General features: G+C 57.5%; 3 protein-coding genes across 3 annotated transcripts; 1 reads left to right on the forward strand and 2 right to left on the reverse strand.

Moving 5' to 3' along the window:
- Window positions 1-1,059: 1,059 nt before the first annotated feature.
- U2AF2 (U2 small nuclear RNA auxiliary factor 2) lies at window positions 1,060-13,762 on the reverse strand. The gene is made up of 9 exons (XM_064701267.1): window positions 13,173-13,762; window positions 11,098-11,233; window positions 8,701-8,730; window positions 8,094-8,197; window positions 6,434-6,585; window positions 4,846-4,962; window positions 3,765-3,903; window positions 2,528-2,607; window positions 1,060-1,317 (listed from the first exon to the last, which is right to left on the reverse strand). Exons 1-9 carry the CDS (start codon window positions 13,219-13,221, stop codon window positions 1,060-1,062), a joined length of 1,065 nt encoding a protein of 354 aa, XP_064557337.1. The 5' UTR covers window positions 13,222-13,762.
- On the forward strand, window positions 13,220-16,255 carry LOC135441727 (zinc finger protein 580-like; the record flags this gene model as incomplete). The annotated part of the gene is made up of 2 exons (XM_064701269.1): window positions 13,220-13,481; window positions 15,687-16,255. Coding segments are annotated over exons 1-2 (831 nt in total), but the record flags the coding sequence as incomplete, so codon positions are not given.
- A 3,734-nt stretch (window positions 16,256-19,989) lies between these two features.
- Window positions 19,990-23,383, reverse strand: ZNF865 (zinc finger protein 865). The gene is made up of 2 exons (XM_064701270.1): window positions 22,289-23,383; window positions 19,990-22,245 (listed from the first exon to the last, which is right to left on the reverse strand). Exons 1-2 carry the CDS (start codon window positions 23,381-23,383, stop codon window positions 19,990-19,992), a joined length of 3,351 nt encoding a protein of 1,116 aa, XP_064557340.1.
- Between the last annotated feature and the right edge of the window lie 39 nt (window positions 23,384-23,422).

Below are 23,422 nucleotides of genomic sequence, written 5' to 3' on the forward strand. Positions count from 1 at the left end.
TTTTTGGGCCATTTTTGGGCACATTTTGGGTGTATTTAGTACCTGGTCAGTGACGTTGATGTCCACGTACTCGCAGAAGGCGCAGCCCTTGCTCAGCCCCGGGGCAGATTTGGGGCAGTTTCTGGGCCATTTTTGGGCCATTTTTGAGCAGTTTTTTGGGCAGTTTTTGGGCCATTTTTGGGCCATTTTTGGGCACATTTTGGGTGTATTTAGTACCTGGTCAGTGACGTTGATGTCCACGTACTCGCAGAAGGCGCAGCCCTTGCTCAGCCCGGGGACAGTTTTTGGCCATTTTTTGGGCCATTTTTAAGCCGTTTTTTGGGCCATTTTTGAGCAGATTTTTGGGCAGTTTTTGGGCCATTTTTGAGCAGATTTTTGGGCAGTTTTTGGGCCATTTTTGGGCTATTTCAGGTGTATTTGGTACCTGGTCAGTGACGTTGATGTCCACGTACTCGCAGAAGGCGCAGCCCTTGCTCAGCCCCGGGGCAGATTTGGGGCAGTTTCTGGGCAGTTTTTTGGGCCATTTTTGAGCAGATTTTTGGGCCATTTTTAAGCAGTTTTTTGGGCAGTTTTTGAGCAGTTTTTGGGCAGTTTTTGGGCAGTTTTTGAGCAGATTTTGGGCAGTTTTGTTTCATTACCTGGTCAGTGACGTTGATGTCCACGTACTCGCAGAAGGCGCAGCCCTTGCTCAGCCCCGGGGCAGATTTGGGGCAGTTTTTGGGCCATTTTTAAGCCGTTTGTTTGGCAGTTTTTGGGCAGGTTTTGGGCAGATTTTGGGCAGATTTTGGGCAGTTTCAGGTGTGTTTCATTACCTGGTCAGTGACATTGATGTCCACGTACTCGCAGAAGGCGCAGCCCTTGCTCAGCCCCGGGGCAGATTTGGGGCAGTTTCTGGGCCATTTTTGGGCCATTTTTCAGCCGTTTTTTGGGCAGTTTTTGGGCCATTTTTGAGCAGTTTTTTGAGCAGATTTTGGGCAGATTTTGGGCAGTTTCAGGTGTGTTTCATTACCTGGTCAGTGACGTTGATGTCCACGTACTCGCAGAAGGCGCAGCCCTTGCTCAGCCCCGGGGCAGATTTTGGCCATTTTTGGGCCATTTTTGAGCAGTTTTTTGGGCAGTTTTTGGGCCATTTTTGGGCAGTTTTTGGGCCATTTTTGGGCCCATTTCAGGGCAGTTTTTGGGTGTATTTAGTACCTGGTCAGTGACGTTGATGTCCACGTACTCGCAGAAGGCGTAGCCCTTGCTCAGCCCGGTCGCGCTGTCCTTGACCAGGTTGAAAGCCTTGAGGGGCCCGAAGGACGTCAGCAGCTCCTTCACCTGCGGAATTTCGGGAATTTTGGGTCAATTTGGGGCGAATTTAGGGCATTTTGGGGCCGGGAACACCCCCGGGATCTGCGAACACCCCGGGGGTCCCAATGGATCCGGTCCCGTTCCCCGATTTCAGCTCCGTTTGGGGAATTTTGGGGGGATTTTTGGGGATTTTTGGGGATTTTGGGGTCTCCTCCCCTCATTTACAGGATGGGAATTTTGGGGCCATTTGGAAGATTTTGGGATCTCCTCCCACGATTTAAAGGATGGAATTTTTGGGGGGATTTTTGGGGGATTTTGGGGAATTTGGGGTTTCCCCCACAATTAAAAGGACGGAAATTTTTGGGGAATTTTGAAGATTTTGGGGTCTCCTCCCCAGATTTAAAGGATGGAATTTTTGGGAATTTGGGGTTTCCTCCACAATTAAAAGAATGGGAATTTTTGAGGAATTTTGAAGATTTTGGGGTCTCCTCCCCAGATTTAAAGGATGGAATTTTTGGGGGGATTTTTGGGGGGATTTTTGGGGAATTTGGGGTTTCCCCCACAATTAAAAGAACGGGAATTTTTGAGGAATTTTGACGATTTTGGGGTTGGGATCCCCAGATTTAAAGGATGGAATTTTTGGGGAATTTGGGGTTTCCCCCACAATTAAAAGGACGGGAATTTTTGAGGAATTTTGAAGATTTTGGGGTCTCCTCCCCAGATTTATGGGATGGGATTTTTGGGGGATTTTTGGAGATTTTGGGGTCTCTTCCCCCAATTTTTGAAATGGGATTTTTGGGGAATTTGGGGTTTTCTTCTCCGTTTAAGGGATGGAGCTTTTTAGGGGAATTTAAGGGAATTTTGGGGAATTTTGGGGCTTCTCCCCAATTTAAGGAATGGGATTTTTTGGAGGATTTTTTGGGGATTTTTGGGGAATTTGGGAGCTCCTCCACAAATTAAAAGGACGGGATTTTTGGGGGGATTTTTGAGAATTTTGGGGTCTCTTCCCCCAATTTTGGAAAGGGGATTTTTGGGGGATTTGGGGTCTCCTCCCCAGTTTAAGGGATGGGATTTTTTGGGGAATTTGAAGGATTTTGGAGACTCCTCCCCAGATTTATGGGATGGGATTTTTTGGGGGGATTTTTGGGGGATTTGGGGTCTCCTCCCCAATTTACAGGATGGGATTTTTTGGGGGATTTTGGGGAATTTTTGGTGGATTTTGGGGCTCCCCCCTCACCTGGTCGTCGTTCAGGTAATTGGGGAGGCCCCCAATGAAGAGTTTGTGGGCGGAGTCCGGGACCACCGTGGACACCACACCTGGAAAAGGCCAAAAAAACCCAAAATTCACACCTGGAAACCCAAAATTCACACCTGGAAACCCAAAATTCACACCTGGAAACCCAAAATTCACACCTGGAAACCCAAAATTCACACCTGGAAACCCAAAATTCACACCTGGAACCCCAAAATTCACACCTGGAAACCCAAAATTCACACCTGGAACCCCAAAATCCCATCCTGGAACCCCAAAATCCACACCTGGAACCCCAAAATTCACACCTGGAACCCCAAAATTCACACCTGGAACCTCAAAATTTACACCTGGAACCCCAAAATTCACACCTGAAACATTGAAATTCACATCTAGAAACCCAAAATTCACACCTGGAGACCCAAAATTCACACCTGGAACCCCAAATGCACACCTGGAAACCCAAAATTTACACCTGGAAACCCAAAATTCACATCTGGAAACCCAAAATTCACACCTGGAACCCCAAAATTCACACCTGGAACCCAAAATTCACACCTGGAAACCCAAAATTCACACATGGAAACCCAAAATTCACATCTGGAACCTGAAAATTCACACCTGGAAACCCAAAATTTACACCTGGAAACCCAAAATTCACACCTGGAACCCCAAATTCACACCTGGAACCCCAAAATTCACACCTGGAAACCCAAAATTCACACCTGGAAAAGGCCAAAAAACCCCAAAATTCCCACCTGGAACCCCAAAATTCCCCCCAAAACTTGGGAGCACCCCTGATTTTTGGGGAATTTTAAAGAGATTTTTGGGGTGGTTTTTGGGAGGATATTTGGGAAATTTCGGGTGGATTTTTGAGGGGATTTTTGGGCTGATTTCAGGGTGATTTTTGGGGTGATTTCAGGGATATTTTTGGGGTGATTTTGGGGTGATTTCAGGGATATTTTTGCAGTGATTTTGGGGTGATTTTGGGGTGATTTCAGGGTAATTTGGGGGTTATTTTAGGAGTATTTCTGCAGTGATTTTGGGGTAATTTGGGGTGATTTTGGGTGATTTACCGGGCACATAGACCGAGGGGTTCTCGGACATGCCAGGCAGGGGTTGGGGCTGATTTTGGGCTGATTTCAGGGATATTTTTGGGGTGATTTCAGGGATATTTTCAGGGTATTTTTGGGGTAATTTCAGGGGATTTTGGGGCTCTCACCGGGCACATAGACCGAAGGATTCTCAGACATCCCAGGCAGGGGTTGGTAATCGTGGGGCCGCCGGATCTTGAGCGACTGCCCCTGGAAGATGATGCCGTCGAACGCCATGGCCTGCGTGGTCTCGTCCACCGAGCGGAACTGGGGCCAAAAACCACAAAAACGGGTCAGGAACGGGCAAAAAACGCACAAAAACGGGTCAGGAATGGGGGAAAAAGCACAAAAATGGGGCAGGAATGGGGGAAAAACGCACAAGAACGGGTCGGGAATGGGGGCAAAATGCACAAAAACGAGGAAAACGCACAAAAACGGGTCAGGAACGGGGGAAAATGCACAAAAACGGGTCAGGAATGGGGGAAAAAGCACAAAAACGGGTCAGGAATGGGGGAAAAAGCACAAAAACGGGTCAGGAATGGGGGAAAAATGCACAAAAACGGGGCAGGAATGGGGGAAAATGCACAAAAACGGGTCAGGAATGGGGGAAAAATGCACAAAAATGGGTCAGGAATGGGGGGAAAAAGCACAAAAATGGGTCAGGAATGGGGAAAATGCACAAAAACGGGGCAGGAATGGGGGAAATGCACAAAAACTAGGAAAACGCACAAAAACGGGTCAGGAATGGGGGAAAAATGCACAAAAACGGGTCAGGAATGGGGCAGGAATCAAAAACTGCATGTGGGAAAACAAAAATGGGGCTGGAAACCCAAAAATGGGTCAGGAATGGGGCAGGAGACCAAAAATGAGGCTGGGAACCCAAAAATGGGACAGGAAAACACAAAAATGGGGCAGGAATGGGGCTGGGAACCCAAAAATGGGGCAGGAAAACACAAAATTGGGGCAGGAAAACACAAAAATGGGTCTGAAATAGGATAGGAGATCAAAAATGGGGCAGGAACACAAAATTGGGGCAGGAATGGGGCTGGGAACCCAAAAATGGGTCAGAAACGGGGAAAAAGCACAAAAATGGGTCAGGAATGGGGCAGGAAAGCCCTCCCAGATTGCACCAAAACCCCTCAAATTCACCCCAAATTCCCCCCAAAACCCCGAATTTCCCAAATTGCCCCGAACTGGCCCCAAAAGCACCTCGAGGAAGGCGAAGTTCTTGTCCTGGTTGATCTGCACGGCCAGCACGGGGTTCCCGGGGGCCTGGGTCAGCCCCCCCAGGCGCATCTGGGCGTTGAAGAAATCCATCATCGCCTCCTGGGGGAAAAAACGGAGATTTTGGGTCAGAAACGGGGAATTCCGGGAGAAAATGGGATTTTGGGTCAGAAACGGGGAATTCAGAGAGAAAAATGGGATTTTGGGTCAGAAATGGGGAATTCGGGACAAAAAAACCACCAGGTTTGGGCCAGAAACGGAGAAATTCCAGGAGAAAATGGGATTTTGGGTCAGAAACGGGGAATTCGGGGAGAGAAATGGGATTTTGGGTCAGAAACGGGGAATTCGGGGAGAGAAATGGGATTTTGGGTCAGAAACGGGGAATTCGGGGAGAGAAATGGGATTTTGGGTCAGAAACGGGGAAATTCCAGGAGAGAAAATGGGATTTTGGGTCAGAAACGGGGAATTCGGGGAGAGAAAATGGGATTTTGGGTCAGAAACGGGGAATTCGGGGAGAGAAATGGGATTTTGGGTCAGAAACGGGAAATTCGGGATGAAAAAAACACCAGGTTTGGGTCAGAAATGGGGAAATTTGGGGGTTTGGGGAGGGAAAAGGGGAATTTTTGGAGTCAGAATCGGGGAAATTCGGGGGTTTGGGGAGCAAAGAAATTTTGGATCAAAAACAGGAAATAAACCCCAAAATCCCCATAAATAACCCCAAAACCCCCAAACTACCCCAAAAGCCCCATAAAAAACCCCAAAATCCCCATAAATCACCCCAAATCACCTCGGTAATCCCAAAGGGGATGTTGCCCACGTAGAGGCGCCCCAAAACCCCAGAAATAACCCTAAATAAACCCCAAAATCCCCAGAATTCACCCCAAAATCCCCAGAATTCACCCCAAATCACCTCAGTAATCCTGAAGGGGATGTTGCCCACATAGAGGAGCCCCAAAATCCCCAGAATTCACCCCAAATTTCGCCGTGGTACCTCGGTGATGCCGAAGGGGATGTTGCCCACGTAGAGGCGCCCCCAAACCCTGAATAAACCCCAAAATCCCCAGAATTCACCCCAAATCACCTCGGTAATCCCAAAGGGGATGTTGCCCACGTAGAGGCGCCCCAAACCCAAAACCCAAAACCCAAATCCATCACCCCAAATCACCTCGGTAATGCCGAAGGGGATGTTGCCCACGTAGAGGCGCCCCAAAACCCCAAATCCCCAAAACCCCCAGAAATCACCCCAAATCACCTCGGTGATCCCGAAGGGGATGTTGCCCACGTAGAGGCGCCCCCAAACCCCAAAATCCCCATAAATCACCCCAAATCACCCCAAATCACCTCAGTAATGCCAAAGGGGATGTTGCCCACGTAGAGGCGCCCCAAACCCCAAAACCCCAAAATCACCCCAAATCCCTCGGTGATGCCGAAGGGGATGTTGCCCACGTAGAGGCGCCCCAAACCCCAAAATCCCCATAAATCACCCCAAATCACCTCGGTAATCCCAAAGGGGATGTTGCCCACGTAGAGGCGCCCCCAAACCCCAAAACCCCCAGAATTCACCCCAAATCACCTCAGTGATGCCAAAAGGGATGTTGCCCACGTAGAGGCGCCGCGCCTGCCGCGTCATTTGGCTGCCGACCACGGGCACCGGCGTGGGGGTGACGGCCAGGCCGTCGGGGGTCATGGTGGGCAGCAGGGCCGTGGCCGGGATCTGACCCGCGGCTAAAACGGGGGGAAATGGGGGTTATTGAGGGGGTCTGGGGGATTATGGGGTCCTGAGGGGGTCTGGGGTCCTGAGATGGGTTATTGGGGGGTTATGGGGGGTCATGGTGGGCAGCAGGGCCGTGGCTGGGATCTGACCCGCGGCTGAAAGGGTTAAACGGGGGTTATGAGGGGGTTATGGGGGTTATGGGGGTCCTGAGGGGGTCTGGGGTCCCTGGGATGGGTTATTGGGGGGTTATGGGCTGTTTGGGGGGTCATTGGGGGGCTATGGGGGGTCATGGTGGGCAGCAGGGCCGTGGCCGGGATCTGACCCGCGGCTGAAACGGGGATAAACAGGGATTTATGGGGGTCCTGAGGGGGTCTGGGGTCCCTGGGATGGGTTATGGGGGGTCATTGGGGGTTATTTGGGGTCATGGTGGGCAGCAGGGCCGTGGCCGGGATCTGACCCGTGGCTGAAAGGGTTAAACAGGGGTTTATGGGGGTTATGGGGGTCCTGAGGGGGTCTGGGGTCTCTGGGATGGGTTATTGGGGGTCATTGGGGGGTATTGGGGGGTTATTGGTGGGCCGCAGGGCCGTGGCCGGGATCTGACCCGCGGCTGGAACGGGATTTATAGGGGTTTATGGGGGGTTATGGGGGTCTGGGGTCTCTGGGATGGGTTATTGGGGGTCATTGGGGGTCATGGTGGGCAGCAGGGCCGTGGCCGGGATCTGACCCGCGGCTGAAAGGGTTAAACAGGGGGTTATGGGGGTTTATGGGGGTCCTGAGGGGGTTCTGGGGGGTCCTGAGGGGGTCTGGGGTCCTGGATGGGTTATTGGGGGTATGGGCTGTTGGGGGGATTTGGGGGTTCCCTGTGGGTCTGGGGCTCAGCAGCCAGGGTGAATTTGGGGAGGGGTCTCTCACCCTGCATGGCCTTGTGCTCGAGGCTGGGGGGGATTTGGGGGGTCCCTGTGGGGTTGGGGGGGATTTGGGGGGTCCCTGTGGGATTTGGGGGGGATTTGGGGGGTCTCTGTGGGTCTGGGTGGAATTTGGGGGGGTTCTCCCTGCTGGCTTGTGCTCGAGGCTGGGGGGGATTTGGGGGGTCCCTGTGGGTCGGGGGGATTTGGGGGGTCCCTGTGGGTCTGGGTGAATTTGGGGAGGGGTCTCTCACCCTGCATGGCCTTGTGCTTGAGGCTGGGGGGGTCTTGGGGGGGATTTGGGGGTCCCTGTGGGGTTTGGGGGGGATTTGGGGGGTCCCTGGGGTCTGGGGGGGATTTGGGGGGGATTTGGGGATTCCCTGTGGGGTTTGGGGGGATTGGGGGATTTGGGGTCCAGCGGCCGGGTGATTTGGGGGGGTTACCCTGCATGGCTTGTGCTCGAGGCTGGGGGGATTTGGGGGGTCCCTATGGGTTTGGGGGGGATTTGGGGGTTCCCTGTGGGTCTGGGGGGGAATTGGGGGTCCCAGGTGGGTCTGGGGGGGATTTGGGGGGTCCCTTGTGGGTCTGGCTGAATTTGGGGAGGGGTCTCTCACCCTGCATGGCCTTGTACTGCATGGGGGTGATGTGCTCGAAGCCGGGGGGGGGCACATCCCAATATTTCCGGATTTTCTTCTTTTTCTCGTGCCGGGGGGAGCGGCTGGGGAGGGGCAAGGGGGGGAATTGGGGAGGGGGCTGCAGAAATCAGCCCCCAAAATACCCCCAAAACACCCCAAAAAATCACCGAAATCCACCCCAAAACACCCCAAAAAAATCACCCAAATCACCCCAAAAATACCCCAAAAAAATCACCCAAATCACCCAAAAATACCCCAAAAAAATCACCCAAATCACCCCAAAATACCTCAAAAAATCACCCAAATCCACCCCAAAAACACCCTAAAAAATAACCCAAAACCACCCTAAAAAAATCATCCAAATCACCCCAAAAACACCCCAAAAAAATCACCCAAAACACCCAAAAAAATATCCAAATCACCCAAAATACCCCAAAATCACCCAAAAACACCCCAAAAAATCACCAAATCACCAAAAAACCCCAAAAAACAAAAAACCAAAAACCAAAAAAATCCCACAAAAAAACCAAAAAAATCCCCAAAATCCCCAAATCCCCCAAAATCCCCCAAATCTCCCCGTTCTCACCTCAGGGGTCCCGAGAGGCTCAGGGGTGACCTGTGGGGGGGGGAGGGGGTTTAGAGGGGGTGGCACCCCCACAGTGTCCCCAAGGTGTCCCCAAAATGTCCCCAAAATGTCCCCAAAGTGTCTCCAAAGTGTCCCTGAGGTCCTCAAGATGTCCCCAAAGTGTCCCCAAGGTAACCCCAATATCCTCAAAGTGTCCCCAAAGTGTCTCCAGGGTCTTCAAAGTGTCCCCAATGTCCTCCCAATGTCCCCAGGGTGTCCCCAATGTGTCCCTGATACCCCCAATGTCCCCATTGCCCCAGGCTGTTCCAGGTGTGTCCCCAATGTCCCCAGTGTGTCCCCAATGTCCCAGGTGTGTCCCCAGTGTGTCCCCAATGTCCCCAGTGTGTCCCCAATGTCCCCAGGTGTGTCCCCAATGTGCCCCCAATGTGTCCCTATGTCCCCCAGGTGTATCACACTGTCCCCAGGTGTCCCCCAGGTGTGTCCCAGGTGTGTCCCCAATATCCTCAGTGTGTCCCCAATGTCCCAGGTGTGTCCCCAAGGTGTCGCCGTACCTGCTAGTCACGGTTCCTCCTCTCCCGGGAGCGGCTGCTGCCATTGCCCCGGGCTGTCCCCAATGTGTCCCCAATGCCCCAGGTGTGTCCCAGGTGTGTCCCAGGTGTGTCCCAGGTGTGTCCCAGGTGTGTCCCACTGTCCCCAGGTGTGTCCCAGGTGTGTCCCAGGTGTGTCACACTGCCCCAGATGTGCCCCAGGTGTGTCCCCAATGTCCCCAGGTGTATCACACTGCCCCAGGTGTGTCACACTGTCCCCAGGTGTGTCCCAGGTGTGTCCCCCCGTACCTGCGGCGCCGTCGGTCCCTGCTCACACTCCTCTGGTCGCGGTTCCGCCTCTCCCGGGAGCGGCTGCTGCCATTGCCCCGGGCTGTCCCCAATGTGTCCCCATGTCCCCCAGGTGTGCCCCAGGTGTGTCCCCAATGTCCCAGGTGTGTCCCAGGTGTGTCCCCAATGTCCCCAATGTCCCCCCGTACCTGCGGCGCCGTCGGTCCCTGCTCACACTGCGTTGGTCGCGGTTCCTCCTCTCCCGGGAGCGGCTGCCATTGCCCTGGTGTGTCCCCAGTGTGTCCCCAATGTGTCCCCAATGCCCCAGGTGTGTCCCAGGTGTGTCCCAGGTGTGTCCCAGGTGTGTCCCCCCGTACCTGCGGCGCCGTCGGTCCCTGCTCACACTGCGTTGGTCGCGGTTCCGCCTCTCCCGGGAGCGGCTGCTGCCATTGCCCCGGGCTGTCCCCAATGTGTCCCCATGTCCCCCAGGTGTGTCCCAGGTGTGTCCCAGGTGTGTCCCAGGTGTGTCACACTGTCCCCAATGTACCTGCGGCGCCGTCGGTCGCGGCTGACGCTCCTCTGGTCGCGGTTCCGCCTCTCCCGGGAGCGGCTGCCATTGCCCCAATGTGTCCCCAATGTGTCCCCATGTCCCAGGTGTGTCACACTGTCCCAGGTGTGTCCCAGGTGTGTCCCAGGTGTGTCCCAGGTGTATCACACTGTCCCAGGTGTGTCCCAGGTGTGTCCCCCCGTACCTGCGGCGCCGTCGGTCGCGGCTGACGCTCCTCTGGTCGCGGTTCCGCCTCTCCCGGGAGCGGCTGCTGCCATTGCCCCGCTGTGTCCCCGCTGTGTCCCCAATGTGTCCCCAATGTCCCAGGTGTGTCCCAGGTGTGTCCCAGGTGTGTCCCAGGTGTATCACACTGTCCCAGGTGTGTCCCAGGTGTATCCCAGGTGTGTCCCAGGTGTGTCCCCAATGTCCCCCCGTACCTGCGGCGCCGTCGGTCCCTGCTCACACTCCGCTGGTCGCGGTTCCTCCTCTCCCGGGAGCGGCTGCTGCCATTGCCCCAGTGTGTCCCCAATGTGTCCCCATGTCCCAGGTGTATCACACTGTCCCCCATGTACCTGCGGCGCCGTCGGTCCCTGCTGACGCTCCTCTGGTCGCGGTTCCACCTCTGCCCCGCTGTGTCCCCAATGTGTCCCCAATGTCCCCAGGTGTATCACACTGTCCCCAGGTGTGTCCCAGGTGTGTCCCCAGTGTACCTGCGGCGCCGTCGGTCGCGGCTGACACTCCGTTGGTCGCGGTTCCGCCTCTCCCGGGAGCGGCTGCTGCCATTGCCCCGGGCTGTCCCCAATGTGTCCCTATGTCCCAGGTGTGTCCCTATGTCCCCCAGGTGTGTCCCAGGTGTGTCCCAGGTATGTCCCACTGTCCCCAATGTACCTGCGGCGCCGTCGGTCCCTGCTCACACTGCGCTGGTCGCGGTTCCGCCTCTCCCGGGAGCGGCTGCTGCCATTGCCCCGGGCTGTCCCCAGTGTGTCCCCAATGCCCCAGGTGTGTCCCAGGTGTGTCCCCAATGTCCCCCCGTACCTGCGGCGCCGTCGGTCGCGGCTGACGCTCCTCTGGTCACGGTTCCGCCTCTCCCGGGAGCGGCTGCGCCGTTTGCGGTCACGGCTGCGGGAGCGGCTGTGGGAGCGCTTGCGGTGCCGGTTCTCCTTGTCACGCTCTGGGCAACAGCCAAAAAAGGGTTAAAAAATTATTAAAAAATTGAAAAATAACTTTAAAAACACCCCAAAAATTAAAAAAAAAAAAAAAATAAAAATAAAAAAAATTTAAAAAAATAAAAGAAGCCCCAGAGTCCTGAAACAACCCCAGACCGCTCGGTTCTCCTTGTCACGCTCTGGAAACGGGAAAGAAAAGGGTTAAAAAATTATTAAAAAATTGAAAAATAACTTTTAAAATACCCCAAAAATTAAAAAAAAAACCCTAAAAAAAAAAAGAAAAGAAAGCCCAAAAGCAGAGTCCTGAAATAATCCTGGACCACTCGGTTCTCCTTGTCACGCTCTGGAAACGGGCAAAAAAAGGGTTAAAAAATTATTAAAAAATTGAAAAATAACTTTAAAAAGCCCCCAAAAATTTAAAAAAAAAAAAAACTAAAAAAAAAAAAAAAAAAAATAAAAGAAGCCCCAGAGTCCTGAAACAACCCCAGACCGCTCGGTTCTCCTTGTCACGCTCTGGGGAACGGGCAAAGAAAAGGGTTAAAAAATTATTAAAAAATTGAAAAATAACTTTAAAAATACCCCAAGAATTTTTAAAAAGGGGAAAAAAAAAAAACTAAAAAAAAAGAGAAAAGAAGGCCCAAAAGCAGAGTCCTGAAATAATCCCGGACCGCTCGGTTCTCCTTGTCACGCTCTGGAAATGGCCAAAAAAGGGTTAAAAAAATCTTAAAAATCAAAAAATAACTTTAACTAAAAAAACTAAAAAAAATAATAAAGAAAATAAGCCCCAAAAGAAAATTCCTGAAATAACCCCAGACCACTCGGTTCTCCTTGTCACGCTGTGGGAAAGAGCTCAAAAAATAAAACAAAAATAAAAAACATACAAAAAAAAAGAGCAAAAAAAATCCCCAAAAAATGAAAAAAAATTGAAAAGACACAATAACTAAATAAAACTTAAAAAAAAGCGAAAACACTAAAATGAGCCCCAAAGCAACCCCAAACCACCCAGTTCTCCATGTCGTGCTCTGGCAAATAGGGAAAAGTGGGCTTAAAAATCCAAAAAAACCCCAATAAATTCAAAAAAAACCCAAAAAACAGAGTCCTAAAATAACCCCAAGTTCCCCCAAATTAACCCCAAATTCCTCCCAAATTCCCCCCAAAAAAACACCGAATTCCCCCCTAAACAACCCCGGAAACTCCCCCCAAATTCTCCCCAAAATTACCCCAAATTCTCCCCAAGATTACCCCAAATACCCCCCAAAATAACCCCGAACCGCCCCAGAATTGCCCCAAATCAAACCCAAAACTGGGGGGATCCATTTGGGGGTGGGGGGTTCAAAAACGTGGGGACCCCAAATTGAGGAGGGGTAACGAAGTGGGACCCCAAAATTGAGAAAGGGGTCAAAAATGGAGAGAACCTCAAAATTTAAGGGGGGACTCCAAATTTGGGGAACCCCGAAATTTGGGAGGACCCCGAATTGAGAGGAATTAAAAATTGGGGGGACCCCAAATTGAGGAAACCCCAAATTGAGGGGGGGGCTCCAAACTGGGGAACCCCAAACTGAGGGGGGGCTAAAACCGCCAAAATCTGAGGAACCCCCAAATTGAGGGGGAGATCAAAATGGAGAGAACCGCAAGTTGAGGAGGGGGCTCCCAACTGGGGGTCCCCAAAATTAAGCGGCGGCCAAAACCCCCAAAACTGGGGAAACCCCAAAATTGAGCAGAGACTCAAAAAGGCGGGAGCACAAATTGAGGAGGGGGCTCCGATTTGGGGGAACCCCGAATTGAGGGGGGGTCCCGAAGTCGAACCCCCCCCCAAGCACGCGGCGGGGGAGGGGCGGGGGGCGTGGCCTGTACCTGAGGGCAGCGCCCCCTCCCCCCCCCCCCATCCCCTCACGCCGGGGTCGCCCCGTGAGGCGCGGAGGGGGGGGGGGGCGGGGCCGGTACCTTGCTTGTTCTCGTTCAGCTGCCGCTCGAACTCGTCGAAGTCGGACATGGCGGCGCTGGCCGAGCCCTGGCCGAGCCCTCGCGGTGCCTCGGGGCCGCTCCCGGTGCCGCCTCCCGCTCCTCTCCCGGGCCGCGCTCAGGCCGCGGCGGCTCCGTCCGCGCTCGGCTGCGCTCGGCCACTTCCGGCCGCGCTCGGCCACTTCCGGCGCCGCTCGGGCCGCGCTCGGCGCTTTCCGTCGCAGCTTCGGGGCCTTTCCGTCACCGCTCGGGTTTTTCCGATGGTGCTCGCTGATTTCCGGCACTGCTCGGGTATTTCCGCCGATTTCCGCCTCCGTTCGGCGCTTTCCGGCCGCGCTCGGCGCTTTCCGTTTCCGGTCGCCGTCCGCCGCCGTTCCGATTCTCTCCCGTTCCCGTTCGCCGCTTCCCGATTCTCTCCCGTTCCCGGCACTTTCCGCCGCTTTCCGTCACTTTTCGCCCCTTCCCGTCCCTGCTCAGACCCCCTCAGCTCTCCTACGTCACTTCCACAGGGGGCCGCTCAACTTCCGGCGACCGTCCCCGGTAAAACCAGGCCCTCCGGTTGGCCCCGCCCCCTCCGGTGTGGCCCCGCCTCTTTCTCTTTGCGCCCCGCCCCCTGCTGTTGACCCCGCCTTTTTTCTTCTGTGTTCTCCGCCCCTTTCTCTGCTGGCTCCGCCCCTTTCACCTCAGGACCGTTTTGGCGGGAACCGCGAGCGGCGATGGCGCCCCCTGGCGGCCGCGAGAAATCTCGCGCGGAACCCGAATCTCGCGGGATTTCCCTTCTAGGGGGATTTTTGCCCATTTTTTCGGTTTTTGCCTCAAAATTCCCTGGAGGGGAGCCCCGGAGTGAGGCCGGGGGATCTGGGGGGGTTCTGGGACGGCATTTGGGGAGGATTTGAGGATGCCCCGATTTTGGGGCCTTTCTTACAAGGAGGAGAAACAATGGGAAAATATGGAAAAATTGGGAAAAAAACTGGGAAAAACTGGGAAAATCGGGGGAAGTAGGGAAAATCGGGATCTGGGGACGTTGGGGACACTGCACAGCGAATGCCAGACTGCGGGAAAAGGGAAAAATAGGAAAAATTGGGTGAAAATGGGAAAATTCGGGATTCTGGGATGTTGGGATGCGTGGTGGGAGCAGCCCCGAATTGGGGAAAATCGGGGAAATTTGGGATTTTGGGGGTTTTTGGGATGTCACTGGCAGGGCCACCCAGCCCCGTTGGTGTCACAGTGAGGGAAATGGGGGAAAAATTGGGAAAATGGGTAAAAAACTCCCAGAAAAATGGGGAAAAAAATCCCGAGTTAAAGGGGAAAAAATAGGGAAATAAAAATAATTATAAGAAAAATTTTTTTCTCCTCCTTTTTTTACTTTTTCTTCCCTTTTTTCCCTTTCTTTCCCCCTTTTCCCCCATTTTTTTCTTTTTTTCTCCATTTTTTCTCATTTTTCTTCCTTTTCCATTTCTCTTTTCTTTCTCTTTTCCCTTTCTTTCCTTTTTTAGGGGGGAAAGTTTTCATCGCTCCCCAAAACTGGCTCGGGGGGGACCAAATCCCCAATTTTAGGTGGTTTTGAGGGTTTTTGGGAGGGTCCCGCCCTCTTTGAGGATTTTTGGGTTCTTTGGGGGGATCTCGCGCTGTTTTTTGGATTTTTGGGGGGTCTCTGGAGATTTTTGGGGGTTTTTGGGGTTCCCTCGTTTTTTGGGGGGATTTCTGGGTTTTTTTGGGGCTCCCTCGCTGTTTTTGGGGTATTTTGGGCGGTCCCGCTGTGGTTTTGGGGTTTTTGGGTGATTTTTGGGGGCGTCCCGGGAGGTTTTGGGGGGGATTTTTGGGGCTCCCTCGCTGTTTTTGGGGTTTTGAGGCTCCCTGGCTGTTTTGAGTTTTTTTCTGGGTTTTTCTGGAGGGTTCTCTCGCTGTTTTTTGGGTGGTTTTGGTGTCATTTTGGGCCGTTTTGGGTCGGGGGTCTCACCGCTCCCCCCCTTTCCGGGCTCCGTTTCCCGCCGGACCCGCGCGCTGCGGGACCGCCCCTCCCCCCCGCCGGCCACGCCCCCCTCCGGCCCCGCCCCCTCCGGAGCCGCGCGGAGCCCCCTCCCCGCCCCTCCCCCACCCCCATGCGGGGCAGCGCCAGGTACGGGGGGGGGGAGGGGCGGGGGGAGGGGTGGGGACCCCCCGGGACCGGAAACGGGACCCCCGAGACCCCTCCCCCAATCCAGGGACCCCCCAAACCTGCCCAGAGACCCCCTCGGGACCCCTCCCCACATCCCGGAACCCCGCCGGGACCCCTCCCCCATATCCTGGGACCCCTCCCCCATCCCAGATCGGCCTCGGGACCCCTCCCCCATCCTGGGACCCCTCCCCCATTTCGGGACCCCCCCCCACCCCCGGGAGCCCCCGAAATCGCCCCTCCCCCACCCCTGGGACCCCCCTCTCCCCCAATTGGGACCCCTCAATTCCCGCCCCTCCCCCAATTCCCGACACCCCCAGGGGACCCTCCCCCCCCCCCAGGCCCCGCCCCCCTGACCGCCCCGCCCTCTTTTTTCTCCCCCCGCAGCCCCCCAGGCCCCGCCCCCAGCCCCTCCCCCCCCGCGGGGGTTGGGCGCTTCCTGTTGATTGACAGCCAGGGCCTGCCCTACACGGTGCTGCTGGGCCCCGCCCCCGAGCCTGGCCCCGCCCCCGGCTCCGACCACGCCCCCGGGCGGTTCCGCTGCCCCGACTGTGGGCGGGGCTTCGCCTTCCTGTCCTACCTGCGGCGGCACCGGATCGCGCACACGGAGCTGAAACCGCACCTGTGCCGCACCTGCGGGAAGCGCTTCAAACGGGGCTCGCACCTGGCCCGGCACCGACGGACACACGGACAGACTGATGGACACGGGGAGGGACAGACTGACAGACACGGGGATGGACAGACTGAGGGACAGGGACAGACACACGGACACACGGGGCTGGAACCGCACCTGTGCCGCACCTGCGGGAAGCGCTTCAAGCGCGGCTCGCACCTGGCCCGGCACCGACGGACACACGGACAGACACACGGACAGACTGAGGGACACGGGGAGGGACAGACTGAGGGACAGGGACAGACACACGGACACGAGGAGGGACAGACTGACGACCGGGACAGACACACAGACACAGGGAGGGACACGGGAGGGACAGACAGACAGACAGACACAGGACGGACACACAGACACGGGGATGGACACAGGATGGACACGGGGATGGACAGGGACAGACACACGGACACGAGGAGGGACACGGGGAGGGACAGACTGACAGACAGACACATGGACACGGGGAGGGACACGGGGATGGACAGGGACATGGACAGGGGCATGGACAACAGGACGGACGGGGGCAGGGACAGACACACGGACAGCAGGACGGACAGGTGAGGCAGCGGGGCCAGCACGGAGAGCTGGGACAGCGCAGCGAGGAGCTGGGACACCACCATGGGGGACAGCGGGACCACCACCACGGAGAGCTGGGACACCATGGGGGACACCTGGGCCACCAGCACGAGGAGCTGGGACATCCTGGAGAGCTGGGACACCATTGTGGAGAGCTGGGCCAGCACCACAGAGAGCTGGGCCACCACCATGGGGACCTGGGCCACCACCATGGAGAGCTGGGCCACCACCATGGGGGACAGCAGGGCCACCACCACGGAGAGCTGGGACACCATCCTGGAGAGCTGGGACACCATGGGGGACAGCTGGGCCACCACCATGGAGAGCTGGGCCAGCGCCCTGGTGGCCACAGTGGCCAGCGTGGGAAACGCCAGAGGACAGCGAGGGGACGTCGTGGGGACACCATGGGGACACCTTGGGGACACCTTGGGAATGTGTCCTCAGCAAGGAGACACCTCGGGGACACCATGGGGACATCACAAGGACACCATGGGGATGTGTCCTGAGCCTGGGGACACCTCGGGGACATCATGGGGACATCACAAGGACACCATGGGGACGTGTCCTGAGCCTGGGGACACCTTGGGGACACCTTGGGGACACCTTGAGGACACCTTTGGGATGTGTCCTGAGCCTGGGGACAGCGAGAGACACCTTGTGGACATCAAGGACACCATGGGGACACCTCAGGGACGTGTCCTGAACAAGGGGACACCTTGGGGACACCTTTGGGATGTGTCCTGAGCCAGGGGACACCACGGGGACACCTCGGGGACACCATGGGGACACCACGGGGACATGTCCTGAACCTGGGGACACCTTGGGGACACCTCCCAGGGCCACCACGGGGACGGACGGTGGCCAAGGACAGAGGGGACACGGAGGGACGGCGGCCCCGGGGTTGGGGACACTCGGGGGTCCCAGCTCGGTGTTGGTTTATTGTAATTATTGAATGGTTTGTAATTATTGAATGGTTTGTAATTATTGAACGGTCTGTAATTATTGAATGGTTTGTAATTATTGAGTGGTTTGTAATTACTGAGTGGTTTGTAATTATTGAATGGTTTGTAATTATTAAATGGTTTGTAATTATTGAATAGTTTGTAATTATTGAACGTTTGGGGTTTTTGTCGTCGTTTTCACGGTGGCCAGGGCTGGGGGAGGGGTCCCAGGGGACTCAGCCCCTCCCCCACCCAAGTGACCCCTGAGTGACCCCGGGATGACCCTTGGGAGTGACCCAGTGACCCCCAGCTGACCCAAGAGCCACCTGATCCACTGACCAATCACTGACCAATGACTGACCAATCACTGATCAATGACTGACCAATCACTGACCAATGACTGACCAATCACTGATCAATGACTGAGCTATCACTGACCAATGACTGACCAATCACTGATCAATGACTGACCAATCACTGACCAATGACTGACCAATCACTGATCAATGACTGACCAATCACTGACCAATAATTGGCCAATCACTGATCAATGACTGACCAATCACTGACCAATCACTGATCACTGACCAATGACTGACCAATCACTGATCAATGACTGACCAATCACTGATCAATGACTGAGCTATCACTGACCAATGACTGACCAATACTTGGCCAATCACTGATCAATGACTGACCAATCACTGATCAATGACTGACCAATCACTGGTCAATGACTGACCAATCACTGATCAATGACTGACCAATCACTGACCAATGACTGACCAATCACTGACCAATCACTGACCAATCACTGACCAATAATTGGCCAGTCACTGACCAATGACTGACCAATGACTGACCAATACTTGGCCAATCACTGATCAATGACTGACCAATCACTGACCAATAATTGGCCAGTCACTGACTGATCATTGACCAATGACTGACCAATCACTTGTCAATGACTGACCAATCACTGACCAATACTTGGCCAATCACTGATCAATGACAGACCAATGACTGACCAATCACTGACCAATCACTGATCAATGACTGACCAATCACTGATCAATGACTGACCAATCACTGATCAATGACTGACCAAACACTGACCAATAATTGGCCAATCACTGACCAATAATTGGCCAATCACTGACTGATCATTGACCAATGACTGACCAATCACTGACCAATATTTGGCCAATCACTGATCAATGACTGACCAATCACTGACCAATGACTGACCAATGACTGACCAATCACTGATCAATGACTGAGCTATCACTGACCAATGACCGACCAATCACTGATCAATGACTGACCAATCACTGACCAATAATTGGCCAGTCACTGACCGATCATTGGCCAATAACTGACCAATGACTGATCAATAATTAACCAATAACTGACCAATCACTGACCCCTCACCCAACCCGTGACCCCACCCCCAACCCCACCAACACCCCTCCCCCACCCGCTCTGGTTTATTCCCATTTTTTTTTGTTTTTCCCATTTTTTGGTGGGTTTTCCCTCAATTTATTGGAATCTTTCCCAATTTCTCAGAGTTTTTCCCCATTTATTGGGGTTTATTCCGGTTCATTCCGGCCCCGCCCCCCCCTCGTACAGCGCGGCCCCGCCCCCGCCCCGCCCCTCCCCCATCCCGGGGTGGGGGAGGGGCTGCGGGACTGGGGGGCGGGGCCGGGGGCGGGGCCATGCACAGGCGTCCGTCTGTCCATCAATCCGAGCTGTCCATCAATCCGAGCTGTCCATCAGCCCAAGTGTCCAAATGTCCATCTGTCCATCAATCCAAGTGTCCATCACCCAGGTGTCCATCTGTCCAAATGTCCATCTGTCCAAGCGTCCATCACCCAGGTGTCCATCAGGCCAAGTGTCCATCTGTCCATCAGCCCAGGTGTCCATCTGTCCCAGTGTCCATCTGTCCAAGTGTCCATCTGTCCATCAGGAGGGACGCTCTGGGCTCGGTGTCACGGCCTGGCCTGCTTTGGGCCATTTTGGGCTGATTTCGGACATTTCTGAGCTGATTTCAGACATTTTTTACCAGGATGAGCCATTTTGGGGCAGGATGAGCCTTTTGGGGCCATTTTGGACCACGATGACCCATTTTTGACCAGGATGGGCCATTTTTGATGAGAATGACCCATTTTTGACCAGTATGACCCATTTTGACCACGATGACCCATTTTGACCAGGATGACCCATTTTTGACCATAATGAGCCATTTTAGGCCAGCATGACTCATATTTTACTAGAATGGCCCATTTTTGACCAGGATGAGCCATTTTGGGGCCATTTTGGGACCATTTTGTACCGCAATGACCCATTTTTGACCAGAATGGCCCATTTTTGACCAGAATGACCCATTTTTGACCAGCATGACCCATTTGTGTCCATTTTTTACCCAAATGCCGCATTCCTGCCCCGCCCTGTGCCCCGCCCTCACTGCCCCGCCCCCTTGGCCCCGCCCTGTGCCCCGCCCTGCGCCCCGCCCTGCGCCCCCTTGTCCCCCGCTTGGCACCGGAGCCGTTCCGGCGTCGCGGCCCCGTTGACGCCGCGCTGGCACCGCTGGCACCGCACGTGCCTGTCCCGGTCCCGTTTCCGGTTCCGGTCCCGGTTCCGGTCGCGGTTCCGGTGGTGCCCGCGCAGGTGCCGCGCCAGCGAGCCCAGGTAGAAGAAGCATTTCCCGCAGCGCTCGCACCGGTACACCCGCTCGCCCAGGTGGCGCCGCCGGTGCTCCAGCAGGTTGCCCCGGAAGCGGAAGCTGCGCCCGCAGGTGCGGCAGCGCCGGGGGGGGCGGTGCCGCCGCGGGGGCGGGGGCGGGGCCTGGGCGGGCTCGGGGCGGTGCCGCGGCGGCGGGGGCGGGGCCTGGGCGGGCTCGGGGCGGGGCCGGCGCGGGTGGGCGGGGCGCGGGCGGGCGGGGCAGCAGCGCCGGTGGCGCCGCAGCAGCGCCGCGGCCCAGAAGCGGCGGCCGCAGGCGCGGCAGAGCGCGGGGGAACGGCGCAGGTGCCGCCGCCGGTGCCGCAGCAGCGCCAGCGCGCTGGGGCAGCGCCGCCCGCAGGCGCCGCAGCGCCGGTGCAGGGCCGGGGCCCGGTGCGAGTAGCGGTGCGCCACCAGCGCCGCCGCGCCCTTGAAGCTGCGCCCGCACCTGCCGCAGGTGAGGCGGGCGGAGCTGGGCGGGGCCGGCGGCCGCTCGGGCGGGGCCGGTGCTGGCTCCTCCCCCTCCTCCTCCTCCTCCTCGGGGATCGCCTGCGCAGGCGCGGCCGCCGCGGGCGCGTGCACCAGGCGGTGCCACACCAGGTTCTCCAGGAAGCCGAACACCTGCCCGCAGGTGTCGCAGCCGTGCGGCCCCGCCGGCTCCTTGTGCGCCGCCGCCGCCGCCCGCAGCAGCCCCGGCAGGCGCTGCCCGCACGCCCCGCACCCCAGCGGCGCCGGCCCCGCCGCCTCGGCCGCGGCGTCGCGGTGCACCTGGCGGTGCCGCGTCAGGCTCTGCGGGTAGCCGAAGGCCTTGCCGCAGGTGTCGCAGCGGTAGGGCCGCTCGCGCGTGTGCACCACGCGGTGCTTGCGCAGGTGGAACGACTCGCGGAAGCGCTTCCCGCACACGGCGCACTCGTGCGGCTTCTCCCCGGTGTGGATGCGCTCGTGCCGCCGCAGCGTCTCGCGACGCCCGAAGCCGCGCCCGCACACCTGGCACGCGAAGCTCCGCCCGCCACCTGCACCAGGCGTGCTGGCACTTCCGGTGGTGCTGGCGGTGCCGGTTCCGGCGTCGTGCGCGCGCCGGTGCCGCAGCAGGCTCTGGGGCGCGGCGTAGGCCTTGCCGCAGACGTCGCAGCGGTGCGCGGGGCGCGGCGCGCCGTGGCTGCCCTGGTGCCGCAGCAGGTAGGCGGCGTCGCGGAACTCCTTGCCGCAGACGGCGCAGGGCAGGCGCCGCGCCGGCGCCGCCGCGTGCGTGGTGCGCACGTGCCGCGTCAGGCTCTCGCGCCGGTTGAAGGCGCGCCCGCAGGCCGCGCAGGCGAACGGCTTCTCGCCCGTGTGGATGATCTGGTGCTGCGCCAGGTGGCTCGGCTTCTTGAAGGCCTTCCAGCACAGCGGGCACGGGAACGGGCCCTCGGCGGGCGGCGGCGCGGCCCCGGCGCCGGGCAGGACCCCCACGGGCGCCAGCAGCACCGGCACGGCCGGCGACACCAGGTTGGCCACGCCCGAGGCGGCCACCAGGGCGTTGGGCACCATGGGGATGGCGGGGGGCGCGCCCAGGGCCGGGGGGACGCCGCTGGACGCCGCGGTGACCCCGCCGGACGCCGCGGTGACGGCCACGGTCAGGGCGTTGGCGCCGTTGATGTTGGCCAGGACGTTGACGCCGTTGGCCACGGTGAGCCGGGCGGCCACGGCGTTGGCACCGTTGGGTGGCACGGTGATGGCGTTGGTGGTGCTGACCCCGTTGGCCGTGGTCACTCTGCTGGCCACCACGTTGACCCCGTTGGCCATCACGTTGACCCCACCGGCTGCCACGTTGACGTTGGCCACCGTGTTGACCCCGTTGGGCGCCACGTTGACTCTGTTGGTTGCGTTGACCTCATTGGCCACTGTGTTGACCCCGTTGGGCGGCGTGTTGACCCCACCGGTCACTACGTTGACCCCACCGGTCACTGCGCTGACCCCACTGGTCACTGCTTGACCGATGGCCACGGTTGACTTGGCCTGTTGTGTTGACCCCATTGGCGCATGTTGATCGTTGGCGCACGTTGACGTTGGCCACCACGTTGACCCCGTTGGCCACCGCGTTGACCCCGTTGGCCACCGTGTTGACCCCACTGGTCATTGTGTTGACCCCACTGGTCACTGAGTTGATGTTGACCAAGGAGTTGACCCCATTGGCCACTGTGTTGACCCCACTGGGTGCTGCGTTGATGCCATTGGCTGCCGCGTTGACATTAGCCAATGAGCTGACCCCATTGGCTGCTACAGTGACCCCATTGGCCGTTGCGTTGACGTTGGCCAACGAGTTGACCCCATTGGCCGTTGCGTTGACCCCACTGGTCACTGCGTTGACCCCATTGGCCGCCGCATTGACGTTTCCCAGCGCTCCGACCCCATTGGCCGCCGCTCCTCCCCCGCTGGGCGTGTCCGCGCCCGGCCCCGCCCTCCCCTCGCGGTGGCAGCGCCGGTGCCGCACCAGGCTGGAGCCGTGGCTGTAGGTGCGGCCGCAGGTGCGGCACTCGTAGGGCCGCGCCCCCTCGGCCCCGCCCCCCGCGGCCCCGCCCACCTGCGGCAGGTGCGGCCGGAAGCCGCGGGGACACGCCCAGCGCCGCTCCACCAGGTACTTGAGGCGCCGGAAGTAGCTCCGCCCCTCCTTCCCCTCCTGGGGGGCGGGCCCGGCGCTGGGGGCGGGGCTCCCGGGCGGGGGGGCGGGGCCGCGTTTCAGAGCCCCGCCCCCGAACAGGTGCTGGTGGCCGGACAGGTCCACGATGCCCCATTGGGAGGAGGGGAAGGCGCCCCCAGCCTCAAATAAGGGTTGGGGAGGGGGCGGCAGGGGCGGGGGGGGGAACGGGGACCCCCCCAGGGGCGCCCCCCCCCCAAGGGACCCCTCGGGTTTTTTGGGGTGCGAGGAGGATGAGGAGGAGGAGGAGGAAGGCTCCGGTTTGTGCTTGGGGAGGGGGCCGCGCTCGAAGGGGGCGGGGGGCGCGTACTCGAAATGGGGAGGGGGCAGCGGCAGCGCCTTGGGGGGGGGCTCGAAGGGCTCGGGGGGCTCCGGGCGCTGCTGGTGCGTCAGGAAATCCAGGAAATCGAACGGGTACGCCGGGAACGGGCCGCTCTCGTCGCTCACGTTCGCCTCCATGGCCGGGGCGGGGGAATCTGAGGGGAACCGGGGGGGGTC

This window comes from Zonotrichia leucophrys, unplaced genomic scaffold (assembly GCF_028769735.1).
Source record: "Zonotrichia leucophrys gambelii isolate GWCS_2022_RI unplaced genomic scaffold, RI_Zleu_2.0 Scaffold_453_41110, whole genome shotgun sequence".
NCBI classification, from domain to species: Eukaryota; Metazoa; Chordata; class Aves; order Passeriformes; family Passerellidae; genus Zonotrichia; species Zonotrichia leucophrys.